This window comes from Babylonia areolata, chromosome 8, assembly GCF_041734735.1.
Source record: "Babylonia areolata isolate BAREFJ2019XMU chromosome 8, ASM4173473v1, whole genome shotgun sequence".
Lineage (NCBI taxonomy): Eukaryota > Metazoa > Mollusca > Gastropoda > Neogastropoda > Buccinidae > Babylonia > Babylonia areolata.
In genome coordinates, this window is record NC_134883.1 from 47,042,425 (window position 1) to 47,059,400 (window position 16,976).

Sequence of the window (16,976 nt, forward strand, 5' to 3'; positions counted from 1 at the left end):
CCTGATCTAACCATAGGACAGCCACACACACACAACACTCTGTCCCTGATCTGATCATAGGACAGCCACACACACGCAACACTCTGCTTCTGTCCCTGATCTGATCATAGGACAAAAACACACATAGCAACACTGCTTCTGTCCCTGATCTGACCATAGGACAGCCACACACACACACAATACTCTGCTTCTGTCCCTGATCTGACCATAGGACAAACACACACACACAACACTCTGCTTCTGTCCCTGATCTGATCATAGGACAAACACACACACACAACACTGCCTCTGTCCCTGATCTAACCATAGGACAGCCACACACACACAAGACTGCTTCTGTCCCTGATCTGATCATGGGACAAACACACACATAGCAACACTGCTTCTGTCCCTGATCTGATCACAGGTCAAACACACACATAGTAACACTGCTTCTGTCCCTGATCTGACCATAGGACAGCCACACACACACAACACTCTGCTTCTGTCCCTGATCTGATCATAGGACAAACACACACATAGCAACACTGCTTCTGTCCCTGATCTGATCATAGGACAAACACACATATAGCAACACTGCTTCTGTCCCTGCATCTAACCACAGGACAGGCAATGGCCTGCATGCTACACACATAAATGGTCATCTCATTTTTCCAAAACCTTTCCAGCCCTGGAAATGGTTCTCAAATTTTCACAAGACTTTTCCAGCCCTGAAAAAGGTTCCTTCATTTTTCTAAGACTTTTCCAGCCCCGGAAATGGTTCTCACATTTTCCCAAAACTTTTCCAGGCTTCCCTGACTGTGAACCCTGCAAATCTACGACACATCAATGACAGTATAAAAAAGAATGTCAGCAATGCTGATGACACATCACTGACAGTGCACAACAGAATATGAGCAACGCTGGCTGACCCTTCAGTTGCCAGGTAAATTCCATTTCAAAAACGCTGCAATTCAGAAGAAAAAAAATAGCCCACTTATCCACAAGTGTCCGCTTCCCCAAAAGCACAAATTCATCACTTTCACAAAGTGAAACACACACACACATACAAACAAAAATGACACTGCTTTCAACCACTGTTCACACACAATGGATCATAGATGGTATATGATATTAATGGTATCTGAACAAAAGTATGAATTACAAAAAAGATATATGAAACTGACAAAAAACTTGAATGGATTAGAGAAAGTTGTTTGTGCAGAATGATTAACATTATTCATATCTTTTAGATCCAGTATCATCTGTGCATACATGCAAGTTTTGTGCTTAATGCCTAAGTACTCAAATGTATTTTCACTTATGCCAGCACACACACGCACACAAATAGAATGCAAAGCAAACTGCCTCAGACATTTACATTAGCAAACATACTTTGTAACATTTACTGTTACATTCTGTACAAGTCAGTCAGTCTATGGTGAAGTAAATAATGTGATCCATCCTCATACTCACTCTTTCATGAACACAAACATACAGACACTATAGAACTATGCATGCAAATATACAACCACATGAATGAACACATGCATACACACACTCACACTTTCTATAGACTACCTCTTGTTCTGTTTCTCATGCAGCTGTTACTAGATGGAAAAAAACAAAATGTAACACTGTGGAACTCTCTTAGCTAATCTTCATGACAGTTTTTAGTCATGATTTACATAGGTTGTTTATGCTATTATTTCTACATTACTTTCTGGACTACATTCCATAAACACCCATTAGTCGCTGCAGTCACTCAAGTCTCCTTTGCTTTTGGTGAAGGCTCAATGTATGTATCAAATGTTGTCATCTAGTGCGACATAACTCTGTACCTCCACCCAGCCCCAGCACAGGACTATGGGCCACATGCTTTCAGCATGGACTGTTTCACATGTACTGCCACTCATCACTAGTGCTTTTCAAGTTGTGTACCTTACTGATCCACCACTGACTAACTTTCACAGAGGGTAGAGGGGGACGTGGAGGGGTGGCACTACTCTCTGTAGTGCTGGCACCAATCTGAAGCTGGTTGGTGCCAGCTGGCCTGAACTCCACTCCAGGTTGTTCCACTCTTACTTTCTGCAGATCTAGTACCACGGAGAAGGAGCTATGGACATCAGAACTTACAGGATAACAGCTGGGTTCTCTTCATGATTTGTTTCAACTTTAATGAAAATGAGACACAGGATGGCAAAGGCTTGTTTATTTCTCGCAAAATCAAAACAGTACTGGCTGCTCACCTTCTCTAAACCCAGTCAAGGGTGGCAATAACTGAACCAAGTGGATAACAGAATAAACACACCCTTCCAATATTAGCATCCAAAACCTTCTGACATAAGCATCCCCATCCGTCCATATCAGCATCCCCATCCTTTGGATATCATCCTTATGATATCAGCATCCCCATCCATACGACATCAGCCCCCATCCTTTGGGTATCCTTACGATATCAGCCCCCATTCTTACAATATCAGCATCCCCATCCTTTGGGTATCATCCTTATGATATCAGCCCCCATCCTTACAATATCAGCATCCCCATCCTTTGGATATCATCCTTACGATATCAGTCCCCATCCTTACAATATCAGCATCCCCATCCTTGCAATATCAGCATCCCCCATCCTTTGGATATCATCCTTATGATATCAGTCCCCATCCTTACAGTATCAGCATCCCCATCCTTGCGATATTAGCATCCCCCATCCTTTGGATATCGGCATCCCCATCCTTTGGATACCATCCTTACGATATCAGTCCCCATCCTTACAATATTAGCATCCCCATCCATACGATATCAGCATCCCAATCCTCTGGAGATCATCCTTACGGTATCAGCCCCCATCCTCATAATATAAGCATCCCCATCCTTATGATATCAGCCCCAATCCATACGATATTAGCATCCCCATTCTTATGATATCAGCATCCCATCCTTTGGATATCAGCCCCCATCCTTATGATATCAGCATCCCCATTCTTATGATATCAGCATCCCATCCTTTGGATATCAGCCCCCATCCTTATGATATCAGCATCCCCATCCTAACATTATCAGCCCCCATCCTTACGATAGCATCCCCATCCTTCCCAAACTCACATTACCTTCCTTTCTATACTGACATCACTTTGGAAAAGATGCTTGGAAGAAATCTAATGGCTTCAAGGTCTTTTAAGCAGCATTATCAAGAATCACGTCATTCCAACAAACTTGTCATCAAGGTCTTTTGAGCAGCATTATCAAGAATGACATCATTCCAACAAACTTTTCATCAAGGTCTTTTGAGCGGCATTATCAAGAATTGCGTCATTCCAACAAACTTGTCATCATCCACCAATCCCATCATATTCATCATACCTCACTTACCAGACGTAAGCAACTTAGTGTACGCATCTTAAATACTGCCTATTACATAATTTCCACAATTCTTTTTTTTTTTTCACATGAGTTTGAATTCCTCTTTTATTAATATTTGCATATAACATGAGAAAAAATTAGAAGTGCTACATTTTTTGGATGTCTGGACTTTGTGCTTTTCTATCAACAGTCAGTATGACAAAGTGCAACATATATGAATGACTTTAACATGAGAATGGGTGCTAATATGAAAAAGGAGAGGAAGAAAAAGACACAACATGTTGATTGGTAAAAAAAAAAAAAAAAGAAAAAGAAAAAAAAAGAAAAAAGAAAAGCAAAAGAATGACAAAATATCAGGATCCCTGGGGGGTAAAAGAAGATTAACAGAAAAGAAAAAAAAAAAAAAAAAAAAAACCCACAAAAATCTCTCAATAAATTACAATAATGTATGAGCAAAAGACAAGCGAAAGGAGAAAAAGAAAAAAGTCCATTCTTAACCTACACTGTGATTTACAAATCCAACAATACTCTTCACGCGAATCAGTACTGCAAGTCAGTCGTGACCAAGTGGTTCAATAAAGGTAAAAAAAGCTATAATAAAGACCGCATGCCAAAGTGACTGTGAAAGTTAGTTTGCCCTCAAAAACAAATGATTAAGAAAAAGAGGATTTTTTTCAGTTAAAGATATGACATGGAAGAAGAAAAGAAATGTGAAGATAATAAAACAAAACAGCAGCAACATGTTCAGGCAAGGACTGTGTACAACACACCATCCATGTGCACGTCTCCTGTTCAGGCAAGGACTGTGTACAACACACCATCCATGTACACATCTCCTGTTCAGGCAAGGACTGTGTACAACACACCATCCATGTACACGTCTCCTGTTCAGGCAAGGACTGTGTACAACACACCATCCATGTACACATCTGTTCAGGCAAGGACTGTGTACAACACACCATCCATGTACACATCTGTTCAGGCAAGGACTGTGTACAACACACAATCCATGTGCACGTCTCCTGTTCAGGCAAGGACTGTGTACAACACACCATCCATGTACACATCTGTTCAGGCAAGGACTGTGTACAACACACCATCCATGTACACATCTGTTCAGGCAAGGACTGTGTACAACACACCATCCATGTACACATCTGTTCAGGCAAGGACTGTGTACAACACACCATCCATGTGCACGTCTCCTGTTCAGGCAAGGACTGTGTACAACACACCATCCATGTGCACGTCTCCTGTTCAGGCAAGGACTGTGTACAACACACCATCCATGTACACATCTCCTGTTCAGGCAAGGATTGTGTACAACACACCATCCATGTGCATGTCTCCTGTTCAGGCAAGGACTGTGTACAACACACCATCCATGTGCACGTCTCCTGTTCGGGAAAGGACTGTGTACAACACACCATCCATGTGCATGTCTCCTGTTCAGGCAAGGACTGTGTACAACACACCATCCACGTGCACGTCTCCTGTTCAGGCAAGGACTGTGTACAACACACCATCCATGTACACGTCTCCTGTTCAGGCAAGGACTGTGTACAACACACCATCGATGTGCACATCTCCTGTTCAGGCAAGGACTGTGTACAACACACCATCCATGTCCACGTCTCCTGTTCAGGCTGGTGCAGATGTGCGCTCACACATCAGTGTTATTGTTGCTTTGTTGTTGTTTTTTAACCAGTTACATAAATCTCTATACTGACTACTCACCATTAAAACAAATAGGAGAGGTTATCCCACAACAACATCAGTCTGCCATGAGACCAAAAACACTCCACTGACTGCAGAGAAAAAAAAAAACTACCCAAAACATCCCTCCTCCAGAACTGAGAGCAGTACTGACAACGGTCCTCACTCATACAATGTACGCATACAATTCTGAAGAATGACAGAAGAAGACGGCTGGTTCACTGTGTTATCATAACAAGACAGCCTAAGTGACTGCTGCTCTGAACAGCAAACCATCTTTTTCTTCTTTGCAAATGGGAGGAAAGGCAGCAGCAAAAAGTCAGGTGACAAGAAAAAATAACAGGTAAACAAATAGCATAATGGAAAACCTATCACAGATGAATGTATAATGGTTAATAAAGAAAATAAAAGATTAAAAAAAAAAAAAAAAGGCCAAGAAACAAGTCACTGATGAGGTAAAAACACTATGGAAGGGAAAAGAAACTACAATAGTTTTAGGCAGGAAATATAAATGAGTATGGCAACTAAAAACATGAAAATGCTAACAAACAGGGGAAAAAAAAGAGAGAAAAAAACGAAGAAACAACAAACACAAGTAGTACCTCTCAGCAACTAAGTGAAAAAAAAAAAGAAAAAAAAAAGAAGTCTCAAACCATTCAGACAACGATGATGTTTTGAACTGAAGAGGAGGAAAGATCAACACCCTCAAGGTAACTCGAAGCCAGCATCATCTCGTCCTCCAACCCCCTCCACCCCCAACTTTGGTCACATCATGAAAGTAAACTCCATTGTTTACCAGGCAGACAGCCCCTCATACTGACCACCACAATGTTCCCACTTTTCCCTCTACCATCAGATCACCACTAACCAACCCACATCGGGTCTGGCAAACAAATAAACAGCAGACATTATCCCAGACTGGGTCTGACCAATGGTTAGATACAGTGCCAACATTTCAACCTTTCCCAACCAGTCGGGTACCCATTCACACCTGGGTGGTGTGAGGAAAATCACGAGTAAAGTGCCTTTCCCACAGACACAACACCATGTCCAAATGGGGTCTCTAACCCTGATCATTGGTGAACACTGCATAACAAGTCCAATGCCTGAGGATACAGGTATAGTGCCATCAGTGACTGACAGCCCTTCACTGACATCCTGACCTGTAAGTTGTCTTATCTCAAAGAGGTGACAGCCCTTCACTGACATCCTGACCTGTAAGTTGTCTTATCTCAAAGAGGTGACAGCCCTTCACTGACATCCTGACCTGTAAGTTGTCTTATCTCAAAGAGGTGACAGCCCTTCACTGACATCCTGACCTGTAAATTGTCTTATTTCAAAGAGGTGACAGCCCTTCACTGACATCCTGACCTGTAAGCTGTCTTATTTCAAAGAGGTGACAGCCCTTCACTGACATCCTGACCTGTAAGCTGTCTTATCTCAAAGAGGTGACAGCCCTTCACTGACATCCTGACCTGTAAGTTGTTTTCTCAGCAGGGTGAAAGCCCTTCACTGACATCCTGACCTGTAAGCTGTCTTATTTCAAAGAGGTGAAAGCCCTTCACTGACATCCTGACCTGTAAGCTCTGTCATATCTCAGTGATGTGACAGCCCTTCACTGACATCCTGACCTGTAAGCTGTTTTCTCAACAGAGTGACAGCCCTTCACTGACATCCTGACCTGTAAGCTGTTTTCTCAACAGGGTGACAGCCCTTAACTGACATCCTGACTTGTAAGCTGTTTTCTCAGCAAGGTGACAGCCCTTCACTGACATCCTGACCTGTAAGCTGTTTTCTCAGCAGGGTGACTCCACGACAGAAAAGCTGTCAGCAGCAGTAAGAGCAAACTATTTGACATGACCTTGGTTCAACAGATCAACTTGTTGACATGACCTCTGTTCACAGATCAACACTATGCTGACATGACCTCTGGTTTCCAACAGATCAACACTTATCTGACATGACCTCTGTTAAGCAGGTCAACACTAGGTGACATGACCTCTGGTCAACAGATCAACAATGTTGTACAATGACCTCTGGTTCAACAGATCAACACTATGTTGACAATGACCTCTGGTTCAACAGATCAACACTATGTTGACAATGACCTCTGGTTCAACAGATCAACACTATGCTGACAATGACCTCTGGTTCAACAGATCAACACTATGTTGACAATGACCTCTGGTTCAACAGATCAACACTATGCTGACAATGACCTCTGGTTCAACAGATCAACACTATGCTGACAATGACCTTTGGTTCAACAGATCAACACTATGCTGACAATGACCTCTGTCTGGTTCAACAGATCAACACTATGCTGACAATGACCTCTGTCTAGTTCAACACATCAACACCAGTGGACCACAATCTGCAGTTTATGCTGAACTGTTGACAGTGTACAACTTTCTGAGGGGCATTTGTAGCACAGGTCAGCAAACTTGTTTTGCATTTAGATGCTATTTTAAAATTTACTTATCAACTTACAATCTTTTGTGAAATAAATCCAAATTAGCACCTCATATTATTACTTTAAATATTAATGAATCATGTACATACAACTTAATGCCTGTAATGAAGCGCAAGATGGATATGAAGATAAAATTTCACTTGATCAGCCTCGTGCAAATGACACTGATCAGTGAATAACGCAAAATGTAATGGTCACAGGATTTAAACATGGATTTAAGAAACTAGGCTCACCGAAACTTGCTGTCTTAAAAAAAAGAAGAAAAAAAAAGACTCCAAAAAACCCTACAAGTACGTACTAGTTACCATAACTTGGGTGGTCTATTCATCACGATTCTCCGGTAGTTTGTGACTACAAAACCCAAACCATTCATGACTATGAACAGTTGCAGCATTATCTATTTACAAAAGTGACCCAAACCATTCATGACTATGAACAGTTGCAGCATTATCTATCTACAAAAGTGAACTCAATTAGCAGTGGGAGGTTGGAATCTTCTAGTTGGTATCACCACAAGAGAAGTCTGCCATCCACTTCTAAACAAAACAAGAGAGGCAAGGCTTCAAGACTCACTTGTGGTCGCGCTTTAGGAATCATCAGAAAGAAAAAATGAAGAGAAAAAATCTTTAAAAATGTGTTCCAAGATAGAAAAGAAAAAAATAAATGAATATAAGGTGCTGGAGCGGGTCTGATCCATGCATGGTACACTTGGAAATAAGAAGACTTACGACAGGGCCAAAACACATCTGACCCCTAGCATCCAAAATTTTAGCATGATAAATTGACTGCTCTATTCAACATAATAACACCATTCATATCATGTTATTTTCGTGCATCTCAATTATCTAATTTCTAAAGTTTGTAGTAAAGGAGACGTTTCAATGGCCTCAGGCACACTGCCAACAAGTCACCATTTTCTCTGGATCTGTGCAGACTGGTGTGACTAAGCTCAGTGGTGCAGTCTGCACTTTTCACACACACACACACACACACACAAACCTGAAACTCTGGGTTATTACCTAGACTCAATTTTGATTCCACTAGTGAGTCAAAAAAAAAAAAAAAAACCTTGAAGGGAAACAATGACACAAAGCAATCAGTCATAAAGAAATAAATATTTGAGGAAAAAAAGCAAAAACCAAAAAAAAAACAAAAAAAACAAACAAACAAAAAAACCAAAAAAAAAACAAACAAAAAACAGTTCAGCATGGAAAAGAAGGTGAACTATTCAACACAACAACCCTCATTGTCTTCAGAAAAAACAACAACTGCACTTGTTGTAATTCAAATGTGCTGAAACAGAATGACAATTTGTTTCAGTGATCACAGAATATCAAACTGCTGTCCTGAAGTAGAAGTCCTGTATGGCAGACAGTTAATCCACTATAGAACATAAACAAGACAACGGTGAAGAGAGAAAGAATTGCTAACACAGCTGTGGCACCTGCAAGGGCAATGACAACTGAATCCTGAGGGGTGCTTCCAACAGATCTTGATATCACTGACCATCACAACACACTGCAGGCTGTCTATGCAATGCCAGAAACAGGCAGACATCAGCAGCCGAATTCCAAAGTCAGCTTTACACAAATTGCCACTGTGTGTGTGTACGTGTACGTGTGCATGTGATTGTGTGTGTGTGTGTGTGTGTGTATGTGAGTGCATGTGCGTGTGTACACATCTCACTATGGCCGGCCTTTCTCACAATTACAAGTAATCAGGTAAAATAAATAACAACACAAAACAAACAAAACAAAAATTTTAATGAAAATAAAGTCCACAGTTTTAGTGAAAATAAAGTCCACAGGTGCTGAAAAAGGGTGTAAAGTTACTAGAAAAGAAGGGAAAAAAACAAACCCAACTAATTAAAATGTCAGACTTTTTCAAAAAACACACAGGAGTATAGAAGTGCTTACTGAGTGAAAACATCAGTGTCACACACAAGCTTGCAAACACGGAAAAATACAGTGGGTGACCTTGAATGCTGTAGACTGGAATGAAAAAATAAACAAACAAACAAACAAAACAAAAATCTACCAACAAACAAAACAACTAATTCTGACTCATTTCACACCTAGCTCAAAGTGCTAGAAACTGTTAAACCAACTGTGATGGTGTTTAGTAAGTCAGGACGCACAAACCAAAAGTGGCGGCTTCACACACTGTAAAACACACATCTCACCCCCCAGCCAGCCCCCACATGCTGTGGAGGAGGGAGAAGGGGGGTCCCACAACAAAATTAGTCAAGTGATCAAGACACTAACAGTTAAAAAAAATGAAAGGCTAGGCTGGAGGACAGAAGCTAATCCCAAGACCACTGATCCAAGCCAACAGTCTGTGCAGAGAAACAGAACGACAAGCGGGACTCACCGATTGAAATTCCTAGCATGGGAGGAAAAGCACAACAGCCCATTAATCAACACATCATGCAATCTGTTTTTTCTTCTTTCCCCTTTTCATATAAATAGGTACAGACATGGTCAAAACCCATCCACGTACATCCACAATGTCTTGGCCACCCACAAAAGACTTGTACAAAAATCAGAGGGAGGCAGGAGGTGTCAACAGCCTATGACATATACAGAAGAAAGTTACAAGTGTCACAGACAGAATACTCTGAGAATGCTCTCATCAAAATCTTGATCTGCTTTCAACAAGACTTAATCATGAAAGCAATGCTGCTTAAAATGGCTTCTAACACTAAAACCAACTTCTTCAAGACAGAATATTTCTTTCTTTTTTTTTTCAGAAGAAAGACACTGAGAACAAAAAAACAAAAAATCCTGTGTCCAAGTTTGGGGTAACACAAGAAACGGTGAAGAGGAGTAACCAAAGAGTTGTATCCCTGAGGAATACACGGTTTCTTGCCACACCACACGGCAACAGAACAAGTACAACAATGTCAGCACAATAGAATCACAAGATGGAAACTGGTACACACCCACAGCACAGCCCCAGTATGACAGGAAAAGATGATCAACAGCTTACCGTTTAATTCTTCAATTTACCAAAGCTTAGGAAACATCATGTTTGTGGCACCTCACTAAACAGATCTGGATACTCCACTCTCCTCCAGTATTCCAATTTTACATCTCTCACTTCTCCCCGCCCCACTCCCCATAACACATTCTAGCTCCTATTTAAGGGAAAACAGAACAGCAAGCACTGCTGTCTTTTACACAGCCGGTTTGTAAAGACAAACAGTTCTTAATGACCTCAGAAACATTTAATATTGCTCTAGCTTTCAAGAGAACTACAAGGCAAGAACTATATCCAATGAAAAGTTGGAAAGTTGGTGACCCTCCCCCCCCTCCCCCTACTGACCATAATGGGAACAGCTGACAGCAGACCGGGACAGAGAGAGGAGGATGAAGACGGGGGTGGATGGGTGAAGAAGGGTAAGGGAGGGAGAGGGTCAAAGTGAGGGGTGAGAGGTCAAGGTGAAGGCTCTACCCACCTCAGCATGGTGCTCCTCGTTCTGCTGCAGCACCTCGATGCAGAGCTCTGCCAGGTGCATCACATCCTCCAGCTTCTTCTTGCCCGTCACGTCCTCCCCAAGCACGTCTGTGTGCATACCATTGTACCACCTCACTGTCAGCACGTCTGTGTGCATACCACCACCTCACTGTCTGTGTGCATACCACTGTACCACCTGTCTGTGTGCATACCATTGTACCACCTCACTGTCAAGACCTTCACAACACTCTCCCAGCATGTCTGTGTGTATACCATTGTACCACCTCACTGTCATGACCTTCACAACACTCCCTGTCACACCAACCTGCATTTTTTTGCTGTCACAGTATCTGTTACACTGACATTGTACTCACCTGGTATCAGTTCAATCACAATCATCACTATCTCCAAATGTCTGTTAACATGACAACCAAAGGAATACCAGTGTCTGTTTATAGCAAGGTAACACTGACATCAAACATATCCATCAAATTTTTTGCAAGATTTGGCTTAAGAAACTGTTGCAATATCACTGAATTCTTATTTCTAAAATACGTCATCAAGATAATCACTATCAGGTCAAATACCATCAGCACAGATTCAGACAGACAGTTCAGTGAATGTGTGCACATGTTCATGTATGTTTCCATCCAACCCTCTACCAACTTTACAGGTAAATGAATGACACGTGGTTCATTATCAAAATCATATCATCTGGATGACAGAAAATATCAAAGAAGAGTGGGACACAACAAACTTAAAAATGTTTAGGATGTGCACTGACACTACCACAATCATAGTCAAATACATGGCAGGAAAGCTGTTGTGAAATTTCATGAAAAGAATCACCCTACTGAATGAAAGTTGATATGGAATTTCATCAAAAGAACAGATCTCTGTTTCGTCTCTCTGTTTCTTTAAAGTTAACACACACACACACACACACAAACACAAACACACTTATTGCTTGAATTAAGCAACACTTTAGTTTTTTGTATTCCACAGATTCAGCTAACCCAAACTATGCAAATGACAAAAGAAATTTGAAGAAAATCTGAAATGTACTCAGACTAAATTTCCAGAGTTCTATGTATCACTTCCTCCAATCCACATGTCCCAATCCAAACAAAGAAGTTTTCTATGCACAACAGAAAGAAATCAAAGTACCACTACAGAGAAGCACATTTATGTACAACACACACACACATACCAGTAACAACTGCACGCTAAGTTGCTGACAACTATCAACCCCAAAGGCACAACCAAACATAACCTGCAATGCCTTCAACAGTGCCTGTGTCTGGAAGACCCAACAGAACAAATCACAACAATCTAAAAGACTTAAAAAAAAGAAATACATAAATTAAACACACAAAAAAGGCAGAGGAGGGAAAGGCTGCTGGAACTGACAAAAAAGTTGTAAAAAGCAGAATGGATCAGTCTCCCACCCAGCTCTCTCCCAAAACCACAACACGTGGACAACAGATTTTCCTGTCAGACACTGATCACAGAACTGCAGCAACTCAAAGACACGGCACAGCAACAGCTCCAACAATATTCAAGTTACAACGCTTAAAGTAGCGGGCAGTTGAAGGCCTCCCTTTGGCCACATTGTAACAAATACCTTGCATTGCTACTGTTTTTGCCTGTGACTCTTCTGATTCAGAACACTGCCTAGAATGCCAACAGTTAACCTTCTTGCCAACAGTTATTTACCTTCTTGCCAACGGTTATTTTACCTTCAAAGTACCTGTCCTTCTGTCTGTGCTGTGGACAGCCTAATGATCAACTTCAATGAAGCTTGACAGAAAACCACAGAGCTGAACTGACCTTAAATCAGTCAATTCTTCATCACTCATGTTGAATACCATTCAGTGCAATGGCTAAATGGCGGCAGAAAATCAGTGTCTAACTGTAGTCTGTGCGTAAATCTGTTCTATACAAAGAGTAGCTTCTGTTTAGTTAAGACAAGTGTGTGTTTTAGTACCCAAATTATTGTCAAGACAGGGACAAAAAAAAACCCTGAAAATCACATAACATGGATTACAAGATGCACAGACAGAAAAGCTGACAATCAGACACATGATTCAGAGTCTGAAGCACACACACACACACACACACACACACACACACACACACACACACATCACATGCACACACAAAGAACAAATCACAATCATGGAGACGATAACGATCTGCTTCGAGGCGAACGTTGAAAACCAATCAAGTGCTGAACAAAAACCAACATGAACAAAAGAAAAAGCAGGGACAGAAATGAAGTTGACAACGCTGTGATGAACACAAAAAAGAACAGCACATAGCTCCAGCTGTCATCTGCACACAGCACCATCAAGACAGGAACAAGCACAGAATGGAAGACGGGAGAGGCAATGCAACTGAAGAAGTGGGAAATAAAGCCAGAAGACAGTGAATGCAATGCACATGACTGTGCACTCTCTCCGCCCCAGTCAGGGTACCACTGATACCTACCACCTCCTCCTTCACAGCAACACAGCACAGGAGAAAAAAACACAGCAATACAAATCATCAGTCCAAATCATCGCATATCTTATTCCCACCTTCTCTGGATGCCTGGAAAATATGTCAATAAAAATAATATGTGTGTTAAAAACTGCACCTGTGTTTCAAAATCAAGTTATTAAAGTCACAGAAGACACGAACTTTAAAAAAAAAACAACGCTCAATTCCAAGTAATTTCATGAACACCAGAAAAATGCTGCTTTCAAGGATTTTATCTGAATCATTTTGTGTCAAGCTGATACGCAAGCTGCAATAAAACTGTGCAATAATAGGATAAATATCTATGTTCAATCATCTACAATCTATAAGCTATCATTTTTCTTTTCTTTTCTTTTTTTTCTCTTACAAATCAGCAAATGACAGTTGCACTTCAACATTTTCCTTGAAGGCAATAATCAAAAAGGAATTAGTGAAATTATCTTAAAAATAAAATGAAACTAAAAAAAATTACCCAACACCAAACAGCAAATACATTAGAAACTTAACTTCAGTCAAATGCAAATTACATGAATACAATACTGTTTTACAAAAGAACACAGTCTGGAAGTTGCTGCCTTATTTTGCCATTAAAAATAGGAAAGCCATCTTTATCGGAAATAGGAACACTTGGATCATGAAACACAGAACACAAGTCCAGATGTATCACCACCATCAATCTGCTCTGCTTGAAGACATCTCAAAAAGAGAGGAAAGTTTAGGATAGCCATTATGCATGCTACTGTATTTTTTTTTTAATGAAACATATTAAAATATATCATACAAGTCCACACACATACATATACCTCTTCCTTGAATCAAAAATATCATCTAAACACCAAACATACATGTTTTGTCTGAATTACAGTCATCTACACAACATGCATACACAGATTTAGCTAGAGTATTTCTTTTTATGACATTGTCAACTGTGTCAGCTGACTGTAACCTGACGTAAAATATGTGTGCTACATACAAGTTTTACAAAAAATATTCAGTGCAAATCTACATGCATCAAGGCATCAAAGGAATATAAGCATGTAAATAAATACACCAAGTATGTGTGTGGTATGTATGAAAGTGAGAAGGGGTTAATCAAATATATCTAAACACACATTCATTTTTCTGTGTATCTGAGAGGACTCCAGCCAAACTCAAAGGAATGTGCATGTAAATAAAAAACAGCGGGTATGAATCAGATAAACAAATATATGTGAATGAATGTAGGAAAGGCAGACGTGGGTAGGTTGGGGGTGTTAAAAAATGTATTTTGTTTTCTGTATGTGTTTCAAAAACTAAGAGGAGAAAATACCTCACAGGCAGTTCAAAGTTGTTTTGAAGTGATCATGAATCGAATCCAGCTGCCTCAGAGGTATGATTCCATGATCTATTCTTGATGAAAACTGAGGAGCCTGACACAATGATCTAAACGACAAGCAGACTAGTGCACACACTGCCATCCAATCTCTATATGCAGCAAAATTCTTTTCTTGTGTATGTTGGTAGAGAGACACAGAGGGGAGGGATATCAACAGCTAACTTCTATCCCTTCCTTCAAAATACAACTAACATTTGCTGTATATCCTTATTCTTCAATACATGTCACAGTGTGCAAATTATCAGTGGAGTGACCTGAACACTAAGACTGATGCATGATATGAAAAAAGCGAGGTAAATGGCGATGTAAAAAAACAGAACAACACACAGCACTAAACTGAAAGTGCAGCGACAGATACCAACAGATCTGCCAGGCTTCTTGCATCACAGTCATTTTTCATGCTAGCACTTCAAGAGTACATTATAAACAAAAATATGTCTAGGTTTGTTTCTAAACGTGCCTTTAACAAACCAGTTTTTCTGTCAGTAATAAAATGTGCAGTGTATAATAACATAAATCTCTTATCTGTCAATGAGTAAAAAACTCGAGGTTCACATGGAATACCTAAAGAAAATGTAAACACACACACACACACACATACACAAAAATCTAAAATCTGAAAAGTGAAGAAAATTTCCAAAGAAAAGAAATCATACCAAGTGAAAAAAATGACTGGTTAGCTAGGAAAACAGTAACAGAAACGTCCATGAAGAATGCGTGCTTCAAAATCAGATGTGGTTCTGTGAATGCTCCAGCTCAATAACTGTGCATTCAAACTGCTACAGAGTCAACACATGGAACTACAGGAGACATGTATAATATAAATACATAAAAAATCAACAGTGTGAAAAGTCTCAAGCATAACAAAAAATAAAAAGTGTCTACAATATCTGGAAAAAAGAGGAAAAAAGGCAACTTGACAATCTAAAGGAGAGAGAGAGAGAACGGTTTGTGCAGACTGCGAACAGGTTGAAAACAAACTGTGTGGTCAAGTTGAACTGAAAAAAAACCAAACAACTGCTACAGTGAAAGGGGGCGTCACCTTTTTTGCGTCCTGCAGAGCACAGCAGCCAATGAGAAACAAACAGCTGTCTTCAGTCTGTCACTTCAACTTCAGGTCAGTCCTCATTAAACACTATATCGTCTGGGAAACTGCGGGCTCTCTTATCAACCACTCCAAATCTGTCTTTTCCTTTGCAACTTTGGAAGCTGAGATAACTAGCACTTTTGCATCCATGGGACTTGAACAGCACATCAAACACATATCACCAAATTTCAAGCTACATTCCATATAAACCATTTTAGACTGTGCATCAGAAATGTATGACAATCATCGCTGATGTATCAGAGGGAAACAATGCTGCTGTAAGTTGAGGACGGGTAACTGGCAGAAGGATGAGCACTAACCTTCGATCTTGGCGTACTCTGATATCCTGGTGTAGTTGACCAGGGCGGCGTTCTCCAGGCACTTCTTGATCACTTGTCTCACCTCCTCCAGAGGCACAGGGGTCACTATGTCCTTCATCAGAACCTGCCACATGCCATACTTCACAGGTCAAGTATGGGTCACACAGCCTTATACAGGGAATCCACTGTGTCTAGGGCTGGGTAGAGGAAGACAGGGTTTGGTTAAAGGTCCCACAGCCTTTATAAGGGAATTCATATTCCTTGTGTCTAGGGCTGGGTGCAGGAAGACGGTTCCATTCTCTCCTTCAGCCATTTCAGCCTTCGCCTACCAGAGTCAGGAACCCAGTCACACCGTGGTGGAGTGAGGAAAACTGAAGTGCTTTTCCCAAGGACACAACAACATGCTGTAACAAAATCTCAAAACCTGGTCAGTGGTGAACGCTGGAACATAAGTCCAACACCTAACCAGCTTTGCCATGACACCTCCTACAAACCATACTGATACACTGTTGTGTCACTGTGAGGACTGTTCAAATTTCTAATCACCTGTCAGGCCACTCACAACATACAGCGACATAAACCACTATCATTCTGTCACAAAATCAACCATAATAATAATAATGGATACTTATATAGCACACTATCCAGAAATCTGCTCTAGGTGCTTTACAAAAACTCTTTGTT

General features: G+C 40.7%; 1 protein-coding gene across 1 annotated transcript in view; it reads right to left on the reverse strand.

The window, feature by feature from the left end:
- LOC143284880 (calcium-dependent secretion activator 1-like) overlaps positions 1–16,976 on the reverse strand; it is a 64,142-nt gene that overhangs the window by 26,357 nt on the left and 20,809 nt on the right. The window contains exons 14-15 of the mRNA XM_076591989.1: positions 16,293–16,416; positions 10,992–11,098 (exon numbers count right to left, since the gene is read on the reverse strand). Of these exons, the coding sequence (XP_076448104.1) occupies positions 10,992–11,098; positions 16,293–16,416 (231 nt within the window). The remainder of the gene's footprint in view (positions 1–10,991; positions 11,099–16,292; positions 16,417–16,976) is intronic.